The sequence below is a fragment of the Lepus europaeus genome, chromosome 2 (genome assembly GCF_033115175.1).
Source record: "Lepus europaeus isolate LE1 chromosome 2, mLepTim1.pri, whole genome shotgun sequence".
Lineage (NCBI taxonomy): Eukaryota > Metazoa > Chordata > Mammalia > Lagomorpha > Leporidae > Lepus > Lepus europaeus.
The window spans coordinates 77050085-77065361 of record NC_084828.1 but is presented as its reverse complement, the minus strand read 5'-3'; the positions used below and the strand labels follow the sequence as shown (position 1 = coordinate 77065361).

Below are 15277 nucleotides of genomic sequence, written 5' to 3'. Positions count from 1 at the left end.
GGCCTTGCCTCAAAGTGCATTTGGGGGACAGGATTCCCCTCTTCTTGTAAGACACCAATTCTTCTGGCTCCAGTTTTATGACCTCAGTAACCTTAACTACCTCCTAACTCATCCCCAAATGCAGTCACACTGGAGGTTAGGGCTTTAACAGATGACTAGGACCTAGGATACAATTCAGTTGGTAGCAAGGACCAAATCAGTTAACAAGCACCTTTTAGTTCTTTTATAAGCTCTTCCCTGAAGAATTATGGAATTATGGTTGTCAACAGCACCTCATTGTTACAGGTAAGAAGAAAGCATGGTCCCAAGAGAGAAAATGCTTTGCCTGGGATCACAGAGTGAATAGGAACAGAGGCAGTAGCAAAAATCAAGTCTGGCTCAGTCACCGCACTGCCCTCTTGATATGGCCTTGGTCAGAGTCACTGCTCCACCTACGTGGAGCATATGTTTAAGCTGAGCATCTGGCTTGAGTAGGAGTCCCTGCATTTCATGGACTTTTCCTATTCATCTTCCCCCCAAATCTCCCTTCTCCCATTCATCAAAACCTCATATCAGGGCTCCTGATCTAAATCTCTAGCCTGAAGACCCAAAGCTGGCTTCCTCTTCTGGGTCCTGGGTTATCAGAACTTTGGGGATTTGTGATATAGGCCTTATGCAATCTGAATATACATTCTGTATAATCTGATGCCATCAGCTCCAACAGATAATTACTGCTCTCCTTATACCATCCCTCTCATTTTAAGGGAATATTTTTTTCTTTTGCATTAAAGGCCAGTGCTTCACTCGGGATGCAGGCTCTATTGAAAGCATGCTCCCTGCATCATCATAGCTGCCTTTGTGTCTACCACCAATGCTCTCCCTTTTTGCCTCGAGGATTGATGTGCTATAGAAGATCTTACAAATTTGACCAGCAGCCTGGTCAACTCATCAACCTCTCTGGTTCAATCTTTCCCACTCACAGAAGAAGAACCTCTTCTCTGGGGGCCAGAACTTTATTTCTGCCAAAAATCAGGTAGTTTAAATTCAAGTACGTAGACTAAGGTGTTGTCCCAGTATAACGAACTAGGCAATAATTTCCTTGCTACTGGAATGTCTCTCTCTCTTCCCCCCTCTATCTCTTTTGTTTTCTTTCCTTTTTTTTTCTTTATCTCTTCTTAGACTTGGATAATTTATGTGTCCTTTCTATTTTGTATCTGGCCAAGGATGTCACAGTTTAGCTGATTGATTGGTGGGTTGGTTGGTTGGTTGACTGGGTGGACGTTTCTGACCATAATGCTTGCTTCAGCAATACAGGAATCATAGAATCTCAGACTTGGATGTGCTGCCTTTTAAACTGTAGCTTTACACTGAAAGAATTTTTACAAAATCCTGAAACCTGGGTGCCACCTTCACAGTTTCTGATTTAATTTGGTCTTTGTCTCAAAGGCTTTGCAGGTGATTCTCATGGGTAGCCAGGGTTGAAAATCTTTGGATGGAGTTAAAAAGTTGCCCAGGTAACCATGGATCTGATGATACTTAAATCTCTTCCACTGGAAAATCTAGAATGGTGACTCTTCAAAAGTAAGATTCTAGGTAGTCATATCTTCCAGTGTTCCTGGATATACAAACTGCACTGCTACTGTAGAGGCAAGCAGCAGATAGTGGGGTAGTAAACCAGAACCTCCTCCATGAAACCCCAGCTGTGACCCCTCCTGTTGTCTGAGAAATACTCTCCCAGGGGCCAGTAGTTCACAACCAGGGGAAATTTTCCCCCAAGGACAAGATCTGGAGATGCCTTTGACAGTTAAGACTTGGGGGAGTGCTCCAGGTATCTAGCAGGCAGAAGTCAGGCATACTGCTAAACATCTCGCCATGCAGACAGTGCCCTGCAACAAAGAATTATCCTGCATGAAATATCAATTGTGGTGAAGTTGAGAAACACTTTCCTGGATCCTCATTCTCTGGTCCTCCCTTTTTTCCCCCCAGGGGATAGCATTCCTAATGGAGTTCATTCTAAAGCATGTCCGCTTTCTGAAGCATGATTTCAACAGTGCTTTTCAAATCAACATTCTGCACCCTGTTTAAGTACTCAGAAGGTCATTGCCCTGCTTTGCTTTTAAGAAATGAAGGCTGCTACCTGTGTGTATGTAAGAGAGGCAGAATTGTCCCAGCACCACCTTTTCCACTGGTTACTCCCCTTTCCTTCTGATCGTCTTTCTGAAATACAGAATGAGCTCATGCCCCATGACCTGACCACTTGATCCAGCACCACAGTCAAAGGAGCCAGCCCTCGAGTGCGGGTCACTCCCTGAGACAAGCCTGGGGCTGGTGAAGTTACGGGCACTAGTCTGGCTGGGTCAGGCCTGCTGCCAGTTTGATTAATAAGGGCTGGGCTGACACTTCGAGCAGGGCCTGAACCTGCTGATTTTTCTCCCCACCTCCTTAGATCATTTCATTATTAAATTAAAGATTTTTGTGATTTAAAGTGAGCCGTCAGGCAGCCTGGGGACAAACTCGGGGCTTGGTGAAGAAACTTAACCCAGTACAGCATTTACCAAATCTGATCTCAGTGGGGTGCTTTTTCTTTCTCTTAAAGAAATAACTCAAACCTCCCAGAGCTGGAAGCAGAAGCAGAACCTTCCCCTGCAGTGTCAGGAGCCCACACAGAGAGGCTGGTATGCCAGGAAACAGAGCTGATTATAAATAGCAGGAAAAGCAGCATCAGTCAAAACTCACTGATGTGCCTGAGCAAAATGTTAAAAGAAACAAATAGCTTCTAAAACAGGAAGCAGTGACTCTCCCCACCCCCAACCTTTTTTTCTATAATTTCAAGTGCTAAGGAACAAAGAGTTTATAGCCACACAGGTTTAAACACACACACACACACACACATTTGCCAACAGAACCCCTTTAAGGAAATGATAGATTATCATTCATTTAAAAACAACGAAATCTCAAGAAGTCAAAGCCTCACAGAGAGAGAAGCCGCCTTGTTCCGCTGTGCAGTGCTTGCTATTTATTTAGAAGGTCTAAGCTTTCCCTGGTGAAATAATTTTCCTGTGTGCGTATTTTTTTCCAGCTTAGATGGAAACCATTTGAGATTCCAAAAGCATCTCAGAAGAAAATGGACTTCGTGAGTGTAAGTCAGCACCCTCCCCGTCTTCCCACCGCACTCCGCTCGTCCGCAGTGAGTGTGCGCGGTCCAGCCACTTGCAGGCTGAATGCAGGAAGCAGCCTTAGCGGAGGCAGCACAGCCAAAGTCACCGGCACGTGCCCTGGGGTCTGGCCAAGGGATGTCTCACTTATGGTACCAGATGGCCTTGACAGCAAAGGGCACTTGTGAACTGTTTGCCTCTCAGAAAGGCCAGTGGAAACTGAACGTCTTCCTAATTCAAGCTCCGTTTTGCTTAGAACAGGGGCTGTTTTTTTTTTTTTTTTTTTTTTGGCTTGATGGACCCCTTTGAAGGTCTGGTAAAGTCTATTTTTAAATGTATAAAGTAGGTTACATAAAATTATCAAAAAGTCAATTATTTTAAAACAAACTTGGTTCGTAGTTATATAAATCATAAAATCTATGGGAAAATCCAAAACCATGGCTATTAGAAACATGAGCATAAATGGCATCTTGAGATATCTATAGCAAATATAATGTGATATAAGAATATCCATGATTTCTATCATTGACAAGGTTATGGGCACTTCTAATACTGCTATGGTGTGTTACCTGCATTAGAATTAATGGAAGAAAATGACAAATTTCATCAGAGATTAGTGAAAATATATAGATATATATAATTTTTTCCCATCCAAGTTCATGACTCCCCTGAAATGGATGCTGGGTTAGAAGGGTGGCAACTCAGTTAGTGACTGGCAAAGTTCCTTGGTGCTTACAAGTGCAAAGTGCGCTGGAATACCTGTGCCCAGAGCAGGGTGCATGTTGGGGAGGACAAGGGGGCTCTAAGGAAGTGAAGTTCAAGACGCTGATGGAGGGCTCTTCTAACCAACACTCCTCACACCTGACCTAGGGGCAGTGTAGGTAACAGCCACAGGCCTAATTGTCTGGATCATCTTGAAGTCTTTGTCCTTATTCAGTGCTCCAAACTCTGTGTAGACTCACTTAAGTAGACCCTAAATTTGCACACTGAGTTAAAGTACAAAATACAGAGTTCACCTTTCCTGCAAGTAATGGGTCTCTGGAGGAGTCCTGCCCATGTGCTAAAGCTCTTGGAACTGTGCCTGATCTGCTTACCCGGCAGAGAGAGCTTCGGTCGGTCAGAACGTGTTCCTCTGCGCTGTTCTGATGAGATTGGGCTGACTCTGTTCTTTTTTTTTTTTAACAGTTTCTTCATTTGAAAGGCAGAGTTACAGCAGAGGCAGAAAGACAAAGAGACAGAGAGAGGTTTTCCATCCGTTGGTTCTCTCCCCAAATGGCTGCAACAGCCAGAGCTGTGCCAATCTGAAGCCAGGAGCCAGGAGCCAGGAGCTTCCTCTGGATCTTCCCATGTGGGTACAGGGGCCCAAGCACTTGGGCCATCTTCTATTGCTTTCCCAGGCCATAGCAGAGAGCTGGATCAAAAGTGGAGCAGCCAGGACTCGAACCAGTGCCCATATGGGTGCCAGCACTGCAGGCGGTGGCTTTACCTGCTATGCCACAGCACTGGCCCCTGACTCTGTTCTCTCTCTTTTTTTTTTTTTTTGACAGGCAGAGTGGACAGTGAGAGAGAGAGACAGAGAGAAAGGTCTTCCTTTGCCGTTGGTTCACCCTCCAATGGCCGCCACGACCGGCGCGCTGTGGCTGGCGCACCGCGCTGATCCAATGGCAGGAGCCAGGTGCTAATCCTGGTCTCCCATGGGGTGCAGGGCCCAAGCACTTGGGCAATCCTCCACTGCACTCCCGGGCCACAGCAGACAGCTGGCCTGGAAGAGGGGCAACCGGGACAGAATCCGGTGCCCCGACCGGGACTAGAACCCCGTGTGCTGGCGCCGCAGGCAGAGGATTAGCCTAGTGAGCCGCAGCGCCGGCCCTGACTCTGTTCTTAAGCAGAGGACTTCTCACAAGGTGCAAGATACCTGGAGAGCTCTAATGTTGCAACCTTCTTCCTTAAGCCTCCAAATGCCTGATACTGCATCCAAAAAGTTGATAGTAAGAATCAGACTCTGGCCGGCACCGTGGCTCACTAGGCTAATCCTCCACCTGTGGCGCCAGCACCCCAGGTTCTAGTCCCGGTCAGGGCGCTGGATTCTGTCCCTGTTGCTCCTCTTCCAGTCCAGCTCTCTGCTGTGGCCCGGGAGTGCAGTGGAAGATGGCCCAAGTGCTTTAGGCCCTGAACCCACATGGGAGACCAGGAGGAGGCACCTGGCTCCTGGCTTCAGATCGGCGCAGCGCGCCGGCCGTAGCAGCCATTTGGGAGTGAACCAACGGAAAGAAGACTTTTCTCTCTGTCTCTCTTTCTCTCTCACTCTGCCTGACCAAAAAAAAAAAGAATCAGACTCAAGAAAAAAGAATAAGAAAAAAAAAATCAGACTCCACAGATGCCAAATAATGAATTGATGTTCTGTAAATTCATCTGATAGAGCCATGAAGACAATCCAGATTTAGGCCATGGCTGGAAATTAAGGTGAGCCACAGCCCACCAAACATAAGTTGGTCAACTTCAGGCTCCCCAAAAGCATACTGGATCCCAAATGTCTCACTGGTTCCAAAGGGAAGACCCTGGTAGAACCTTGCTTCACAGCTCTCAGAGACCCACAGATGGGCCTCTTGGGCACCACTCAGACTCACCGTCCCCTCTCCCTTGCATCTCTCCCAGGGTCTGCACACCTTGTGTGGAGCTGGAGACGTCAGGTCGAACAATGGGCTTGCTATCCACATTTTCCTCTGCAACACCTCCATGGAGAACAGGTGAGCGGCTCGGGACACCCTCATTTCCCATCGCTATTGGCAGAGGCTAAAGGCCAGGCTGTACTCATACAGTCAGAGATACACATCCATTGTGGATTTCGTAGAGGGCTGTGTGTTCCTCGGAGCAATGTTGATAAATATTTATTACTAGTGATACTAAAGTGACCCTCAGGACATAAACTATGTCACATAAGAGTGCAAACAGAAAAGGGAGAAAAGGACCCTGGAATGCAGGTGTCGTTTGAGGCATTTTGACTTTCAGCAGGTTGAGGCCAGGATACCCTTACCCTCTCAGGTTCTCCAGGGCTATTCCTGAGCCAAATCCACACTGCATGAGCAGCCACTGGGGCCACTTGGTGGTGGTGAGTGAAGATGAGGGACTTTAGCTCCAGCTAATAGTTTTGCATAAGTTCAGAGTTCCAGAATAGACAAGCTTATATACCATACTTCAGTAATAATTTTTTGAAACACAGAAGTGTTCAAAGGTAGGAAGGCATTCCTACCTTTTCTGTGAGAAGCAGAATATTGTAGTTCTGCACACCACCTCAGGAACCAAAGCATTATGTCCAAAGCCCCATCCTACCCTTGCTAGCTGAGCAGCTTTCTGCAAACTGCTTAACTTCTCTGACCCATGAATCAGGGCCAAGATCACAGCCCTGTGACTGGGCGCTGGAGACCTCCCTTTGGGTTCAACCTCACATCAGGCCCCCTCGCTCCCTGGTCAAACCTGCAGCCTTCATTCTCTTCTTTCGCTTTGCCTTGTGCCTCCTGCCCCAGAGTCTTGGCCTCTGCTGTCCTTTCTGCTGTAATGTCCTCCCGCCTCCCCAGGCTCCCTCCTCAGATCTCAGGTCTGCTGTGCCCTTCTGCAAGGAAGCCTTTGCCGCCTCCCCAGACTGGCTCAAGTGCCTGTTGTTTCTTTCCCCTGCACTTGATTTTCAGAGTCCCACTGCTGTTTGTGGTGATACGGTGCAGTAATTATTTGATCACTGTCTGACTCCTTACCAGACTTTAAGGTCCTTTGAGGGCAGAGATTGGGTCGTTTTGCTCAATGTTTTATCCATCACCGAGGCTGGTATAGGATAGGCACTAAATGATAATGTGTGGAAGGAGGTAATTTGTCTAGACGGTACTAAAACTGAACATCACAGGTCTTACTCTCCGTGTTTCAGATGCTTCTACAATTCAGATGGGGACTTCTTGATTGGTGAGTTCTGAAGATTTCAGACTGCTTCACGGGTACTTGATCCCTAGCCTCAAGCCACTTTTTAATTTTATACGTATTCTTTCCCTTCATTCCTACAATCTGTCCTATTTCATGTGTGCCATCCATAAGGTGAGGTTTAGAGGGAACTGGTGGCCTGGGAAAGATTCCTACTGTACATCAACATCCTATTTCTGGGTCTCTCTTTCTTTGCTTATTTCTTCGGAGCCTTTCTGATGTGTGATATCCAAGAAGCTGAAGAAAAATGAGGAATAATGCCAACGTTAATTAATGTATTAAGATAACTCTAGGGGCTGGCATTGTGATGTAGCTGGTAAATCTGCCGCCTGCAAAGCTGGTATCCCATATGGGTGCCAGTACATATCCCAGCTGCTCCACTTCTCATCCAGCTCCCTGCTAACGACTGGGAAAAGCAGCGGAGATGGCCAAGGTGTCTGAGACCCTGCCACCCACATGGAAGATCCAGATGCTCCTGGCTTCAGCTTGACTGAAAACTTTTTTTTTTTTAAAGATGTATTTATTTATTTATTTGAAAGGCAGAGTTACAGAGAGAGAGGGAGAGGGAGAGAGAGAGATCACCATCTTCTGTTTGCTAGTTCACTCCCTAAATGGCCAAAACAACTAGGGCTGGGCAAGGCCGAAGCTAGGAGCTAGGAGCTTCACCCAGGTCTCCCATGTGGGTGGCAGGAGCCCAAGCCCTTGGGCCATCTTCTACTGCTTTCCCATGTGCATTAGCAGGGAGCTGGATCAGAAGTGGAGCAGCCAGGACTTGAATCATATGGGATGTCAATGTTGCAGGTCATGGCTTTATGCACTACACCACAGCACAGGCTCCAAATCAATAAATCTTTAAAAAAAAAAAAAAAGTAACTCGGAGCCAGTGCTGTGATTCAGTGGGCTAATGCCCTGGCCTGAAGCACTAGCATCCCATATGGGAACCATATGGTTTTAGTCCCAGCTGCTCCTCTTCCAATCTAGCTCCCTGCTATGGCCTGGGATAGCAGTAGAAGATGGCCCAAGTCCTTGGGCCCCTACACCCACGTGGGAGACCCGGAAGAAGCTCCTGGCTCCTGGCTTCAGATGGGCTCAGCTCCGGCCGTTGCGGCCATCTGGGGAATGAACTAGTGGATAGACGACCTCTCTTTCTGTTTCTACCTCTCTCTGTAACTCTTTCAAATAAAATAAATCTTTAAAAAAGAAAGATAACTCAATTTTCCTTTTGCCCAAGAAAAGATCATCTGTCATGGATAACTGCAGTTTAAATACAAATTCTCATGGGCCCATATAAAATGTAAAGTCTAGCAGGTTTTTCTGATCTGATCTGCACATCTTATTTGGCTATTTTCATGTCCAGACTTTGGAGTCAGTATTTTGGTGTGGACACCTAACATGCCAATGCTGCCATCGCACGAGAACTCTCTCTCTTATTTATTGTGCCCTTTTTGGTCTGGTCACAAAATTTTGCATATAAAAAGTTTCTTTCCTGACAACCAAAAAAATAGCAGAATAGGTCACCTGAATCATCACAATATATATTTTCCCCCAAGCGACTCAATAAAGCTGTTTTCATTTGGAATAAAAAAGGAGATGTAACCCTTATGCCTTTTATTCTTCATAAAATGTTCTCAATTGAAAAGAGTTGCTCATCACTGCCCTGTCTTTGTCAGTTCCTCAGAAAGGGAAGCTTCTCATTTACACTGAGTTTGGCAAGATGCTTGTTCAGCCCAACGAGATCTGCGTCATTCAGGTTGGTGATGTGTCTCCTTCTCCTCCCTGCCTCCCCCTAATTTGGGAGCAATCTGATGTTTCAGCTGCTATTTACAATTCTAAAATTTCTCTGTCATGTCTGGGCTATGGGGAGGGAGTTTGAGTTATGGAGAATGCTCCGTGTGCAGAAGGGTAAGCAGGCGTGGGTGCCTGCTTTGTTTTAATATAGCACAAAAATCACAAAGCAAAGCGCATCATCAGTTCACATTCTGAAGCATTCATATGCACTCCAGATAAAGCCCAGCTCCCATAGATGTAGGTAGGAGGCAGTGAAGGTGATATTTTAGAAGCTGGATAACTTGGGGCTATTATCTCTGGAACCAAGGGGAAATTAGACTAGAAATGGCTGGGGTCACTGATGTTATTAGGGGTTAAGGTTTTCTTTCTAATTTGTCTTTGATCTGATCACCTCCTCAAAGGTAGGTCAACAGCTGTAGCTCTACTTTTGCCTGTGGGACTGGCTGTGGCTCTGGCGTAGCTTCCTATTACTGCAGATGTGAATTGAGAGGACACTCAAGTGTTTGCTTCCCATTCCAGAGAGGAATGCGCTTCAGCATAGATGTCTTCGAGGAGACCAGGGGCTACGTCCTGGAGGTCTACGGCGTCCACTTTGAGTTGCCTGACCTGGGACCCATTGGTAAATCTCCACTATGAGGCTCGAAGCCTCATTTGAGATATGCAACACAGTTAACTGAACAAAATCTGACGTTCTTCTTGCCTAATCACATCACTCAAACCTCAACTTTCCTCTTTAGATAACTTCTTTTCTAGGCCAAGTGTTTTCCGTTAAATATATGCATAACAGAAAATGATCCATACATCCTAAATTTCTCCCAGGAATAGCATATAGACCATTAAAGATAAAGACAACATATTATAAACTTCTAATTATAGAGTGTACACTACAAGGAGTGCAGATATTTGAGTTACTGTGGCTTGTGTCGCCAGCCTCACAGACCAAATGAAATTTGACTAATTCTTGATGAAAATTTGGGAAGAGGGAAAGAAGAAAGGGAACTACTTAAGCAAAAGCAGACAAGTGGGAATGAGCTTTGTGAATAGGAAGGAGATGGTTCTCTGAAGTTAGTGGGCTGTGTGTAGAACATAAAGTAGTGAAAGCCATAAAAATGGCCATGACTCTATTTCTACAGAAAGGGAGAACAGATTGAGTGACACATGATCTATGAGTCTCACATTCTTACTAAGCACAAACCACAAAATCTACACACCTCACAGTAAAAACAGGTAAATCAGGGGTAGGCATTTGGCCTTGTGGTTGAAACACCAGTTAGGACAATTTCCCACATCAGAGTGCCTGGGTTCAAGTCCTAGCTCTGGTTCCAAAATCCATCTTTTGGCAAATGTGGACCCCAGGAGGCTGCGGTATTGGATCAAGTAATTGGATCCCTGCCACCCACATGGAAGACCTGAATTGAGTTCTGGCTCTTGACTTTAGTCTTCCAGACATTTGCAGGCATTTAAGGAATAAACCAGTGAATGAGAGACCTAGCTGTCTCGCTGTCTCTGTCTCTGTCTCTCTCTCTCTTTCTCTCTCTCTCTCTCTCTCTCTCTCTCTGCCTTTCATATAAACTTAAAAGAAAAAGAAATTAATGGTCCATCACTCAGTGTCATGAAGGAATGGCAACCACAGCTCCCATGAGATGGATTAACTCTCTCAAAACTGCATGGAGGTCCCTTCAACCCCTTTCTCTGGCACACTGGAGGCAGGTGATACAGAAGTAAAGTGCAGGTTGTCCTCCAAATGTGTCTTGGGCTGAATGGAGTAGCTGGGAAAATTGGCCCATGGTTTCATCTTTGGCCACACTTCCCAGTTCCTGCCTCCCTTGTCAACAGCTTTTAGAGCAAAACAAGGACAGGCCAGCATGTGCCTTTTGGTCACTCCCCTGGGGATGCAAATATTCAGAGGAAGGTGGGAGGCAGCAGAGAGGCAGCTGGAGCCGTGGTGGCCCGTCTGGCATCCTGCTCACCACCCACTCTTCTCACTTTGGTCTGGCTTCCTGCTGCTGTACAGTCAGCAGAGCCGCCAGGTTCCATGGAACATGTGCCCTCTGGAAAATATATATAATTTACTAACCAGCTGGGGGCTTATTTTTTTTTAACCCCAGGAGCTGGAAATGATAAAACACTCCCCAGGTCTCTCCTTTCAGAGTTAAATTATGTTTTTGCACTTACGCTTTTCATTTTTGGCCTTTGGATTTATTTTCTTTTTCTAAAGGGAACACTTCCCCACTAAGCAAAGGTAAGCAGGAAAGTCCTGAGTCCTTTCTCTCTGAGTGGCAGAGTTCCCAGGCTGGGGAGTAGTTTTACATGCTTGAATTCCAAGTTCTGTCTAAGGAGCAGAGGCAGGCCTGGGACAACCGTATGTAGCCCTTCCTAACTGAGACCAAGGACAGAAGATGAGCACTGGAGTCATCAGAGTTTTCCTGGAACAAAAGAGATCTAGAATTCTGTCCGATCTTCCCTCTTCCTCTTTTCTAGGCTTTTCCTCTCCTGCCATTCCCTCACCTCTAAGATAATGTGTGTAAAATGGTTTTGTTAATCACAGTCGCTCTGCAACTGTAGGAAGTGATGCTGGTGATAATGATGATTTCTGTGAATTTTTCCCCAGCCAAATCCCTTGGATCCTCCTAAAAAAGATACCAGACTAGGAATCCAGGGAGTCTTTGAGCAATGGAAGAAATTTGCGGCATGGCTCTTGACATAAAAGAAAGCCCTATTCTTTCTGTAGCCGTGGGTATCATTCTTATGGGATTTCGGAAGTGTCTGATTGAGTTTTGTGTTATCATCTTCTAGGAGCTAATGGCTTAGCCAATCCTCGTGATTTCTTGATTCCTGTTGCATGGTATGAAGATCGCCAAGTGCCGGGTGGCTACACAGTGATTAATAAATACCAGGGCAAACTGTTTGCTGCTAAACAGGTAAAGCTAGAGAATTGGGAATGAATAGTTATTGAGTACCAACTGATTGTCAAGCCCAGTGTTAGGTACTTCGCATATATCCTTTCGTCCTTACTACACCATAACATACTACAAACAACGTACTAGTTGCATTCCTTGTAGTCAGGCCAGTCTGGTGATAAGTAATTTCCCAATGTCACAATAGGTGGCAGATTTGAACCCATATCTAATCTTATTCCAAAGTTGTGCTCTTTTCACTCTCCAAGAAATGAAAATCCTGGCAATATGTAAGTCTCTATAAATGGTATGGAAAACATCCTATACTCGTACAGCCAGCACAGTATGTTCTAAGGAAGCAAATGAGATAACAAGCAGATCAGCCAAGATTTATATTCTCTAATTGCCACCATATTTCAAGTATAGGCAATTATTGATACAAAACAAGGAGAACTAAGTTAATTAGCTTGGCTTGGTTTATACCATCAGACTAGTGAAGTCAAGACATAGCGAAGGCACAGATCATATTAATAATAAATTAGTATAATTTATAATATATTGCTACATATTATTTTTACACTGAATATATTAGAATAAAATAGTCATATAATAAAAATAACCCACAGCTCTCTTCTTCTGAACCATTATTCATTTGCTTTGTCTACTCAAACTATATCTTTTTTTTTTAAAGATTTACTTATTTTATTTGAAAGAGACACACAGAGAGAGGAGAGGCAGAGGGAGAGAGAGAGAGGTCTTCCATCCGATGGCTCACTCCCCAATTGGCTGCAATGGCCAGAGCTGCACCAATCTGAAGCCAGGAACCAGGAGCTTCTTCTGGGTCTCCCATATGGGTGCAGGGGCCCAAGGATTTGGGCCATCTTCTACTGCTTTCCCAGGCCATAGCAGAGAGCTTGATGGGAAGTGGAGCTGCCGGGTCTTGAACTGGTGTCCATATGGGATGCTGGCGCTTCATGCCAGGGCGTTAACCCACTGCGCCACAGCGCAGGCCCCTATTCAACCTATTTATTATCTGAAGAGACCTTCAGAAAGTTTATGGAAATTGTGTATTATGAAAAAGTTATATCTAGATTTAAAATCTTTTGTATCAACATAAACTTTTTAAAATTTCGTTTTCTACATACTTTTTGAAGACCCCTCATAGTTGCAAGGCATGTTATTTTCCTTGGACAGCATATGGAGAGCATATCAACCAGCAGAGATCAACTAGTTTGACAGAAATAAGCTGAGTGCTCACTTTGGCAGGACATACCCTAAAATTGGAATAATACAGAGATTAGCATACCCTGCACAAAGACAACATGAAAATTCATGAAACAGTCCATGTTTCTCATGCTACAGGTGGTATAATAATAGCTATTCTAAAATTACTTTTTGAAAAATTAACCCTGGAGGCAGACACATTGTCACCCTCGTTTTCTCTGAGTCACCAGGTTTCTCAACATGTGGCTCAGGGATCATTTGCATTAGAAGCCCTAGGGAGGCTTGTTTAAAATGCAGATCCTTAGATACTCCAGCAGCAAAAGTGATAACTTCTGGGGGATGTAAAAACCTACGTGCATTTTAACATGTTCCCCAGATTATTTTTCCATACAGTCGCTAGAGAACCACCATTCTAGAAACAACCAGTAGCTCCTCTAGAAAGGGTTCTGCTTTTCAAGTAGACCCTGTATTTCGTATTCTCTGATCCAGTCTGCCTTGACTACTGTGATTTGTACCCTGGGAGACTGACATCTAGCACCTGAGCTCCCTAGCTTCTGGCTGGGTTCAATCTGCAGGAAATTACAGGGCAGGAGGCAAGATCAGTTGGAGTCTTTCTTTCCCTGCTTCCTCCTCATTTGGGACTGTGTTATGGTAGTAACTACATCCTCCATGATCTCAGCTACCGTCGGCAGCCCCAGGGGTATGCTGGAGCCACTTCCTTTTAAATAACAGGAGCTGATATGTACACCTTTTCCCAGCTCTGCATTCAGTGAGGTAGCTTGAAAATGATCATGGGAGAGTACTTATACCCCAGAAATCTGTACATGTTATAACTCAGGGCTTTTTATTTTTTTCCCAAGAGTGAATGTTGAAATGCTTACCCTCATGCAACTGGAAAGCCCCTTCTTCATAGTCCTACCTCTTGCTGGAGTCCTATAACAAAATATCCCTCCCTTACCCACATGCCCAGGAATGACAATGTCTTCCCGCTATCATCAGGCTCAGATACCTCAACATCTCTCATCATTCCTCTTCATCCTAACCCCACCTCTGTGCGCGTAGCCTGCTCATTAAAGGATTCAGAACATTCTCAGCTGAATGCTTTTTCCCAAATAGGCCCACAGCTGCAGTGGGGACCACCTTCCTAATAGCAGGACGTTGATTTCCTCTTACCTCAGGCCAGAACCAAGAAGTAGCACCTTGGAATCACTCTGAAATCTCAAACCCTTGGGGCAGGATCTCTTGGAGGACTGCTCCCCTCTCCTCTCCTTCCTCACCCACCCAAGAACTGTCTTTTGGAACTCCTTTAGGCTGAAAAAACCTGGAGAACCATCACAGTACCCTTTGCACCAGAAAACAGAGGGTAGCCCAGATTTTTCAAGAATTGCTGGCATGCACAGATTCCCATAGTTAAAAACTGTTGAAAGGCACTACTTGGAGACTGTGCCATGCTTCTGTTGCACAAGGGATCAGAAAGCAGCTGGAGCTTATGAACTGGAAAAATAGGGTTAGTGGCTAAGTGAAGTCTGCCAGAGTATGTGAAGCAACTCGAGAATGCATGAGAGTTACACTTCTCCCAAAGGAGCATATAATTAAATTGAGAACAAAATCAAATTAGGGAGAGAGAGTGTTATGCCCAGGACATATTGTGGGATCACAACTACAGGCATATTAGGTGCTAAGATCACCCTTTCCTGCTTTTCGTGATTAGGATGTCTCCCCATTCAATGTCGTGGCCTGGCATGGGAACTATACACCCTACAAGTACAACCTGAAGAACTTCATGGTCATCAACTCGGTGGCCTTTGATCACGCAGTAAGTCTGGACCACATAGGGACACTGGAGATGGTGTGTGTGTGTGTGTATGTGTGTGTGGAGAGAGGCACAGGGAGAGAGAGAGAGAGAGAGAGAGAGAGAGAGAGAGAGAGATTGTGCTTTGGTAAAGGATTAAATAGCATAGCTAGTAAGGAAGCCAGGCCAGATACACAACCCTCACCCATGAACACAGCTTAGTCCTCTACAGAGTTTTCACCGTAACCCTCATAGATGAGTGAAAACTTAGTATTCTGGGGGGGAAACTATTTTTTTAAAAAAACCAACCAACTGCTGACATCAGTGATGGGGTGAGGAGAAAAGAACATTTCTGGATTGGAGAAGTCTCTGTGCTTTTCACAAATCTCAAGGGCCTGCCCTACTTGTCCGACTGCCCACCCTGGTGCCTTCATCTCTGGCTGTTTGGGGCAGTGATAGAGCAGACAGTCCCCTTC

At 45.3% G+C, this 15277-nt stretch overlaps 1 protein-coding gene and 1 non-coding gene across 2 annotated transcripts in view; both read left to right on the top strand.

Moving 5' to 3' along the window:
* HGD (homogentisate 1,2-dioxygenase) overlaps positions 1-15277 on the top strand; it is a 52380-nt gene that overhangs the window by 26516 nt on the left and 10587 nt on the right. Inside the window, exons 5-11 of the mRNA XM_062208694.1 lie at positions 3059-3118; positions 5790-5881; positions 7051-7085; positions 8771-8850; positions 9408-9507; positions 11685-11809; positions 14721-14825. Coding sequence (XP_062064678.1) covers positions 3059-3118; positions 5790-5881; positions 7051-7085; positions 8771-8850; positions 9408-9507; positions 11685-11809; positions 14721-14825 — 597 coding nt within the window. The remainder of the gene's footprint in view (positions 1-3058; positions 3119-5789; positions 5882-7050; positions 7086-8770; positions 8851-9407; positions 9508-11684; positions 11810-14720; positions 14826-15277) is intronic.
* Positions 13036-13137, top strand: LOC133752793 (U6 spliceosomal RNA). The gene has a single exon (XR_009864976.1). It is a non-coding gene; the product is annotated as a U6 spliceosomal RNA (small nuclear RNA).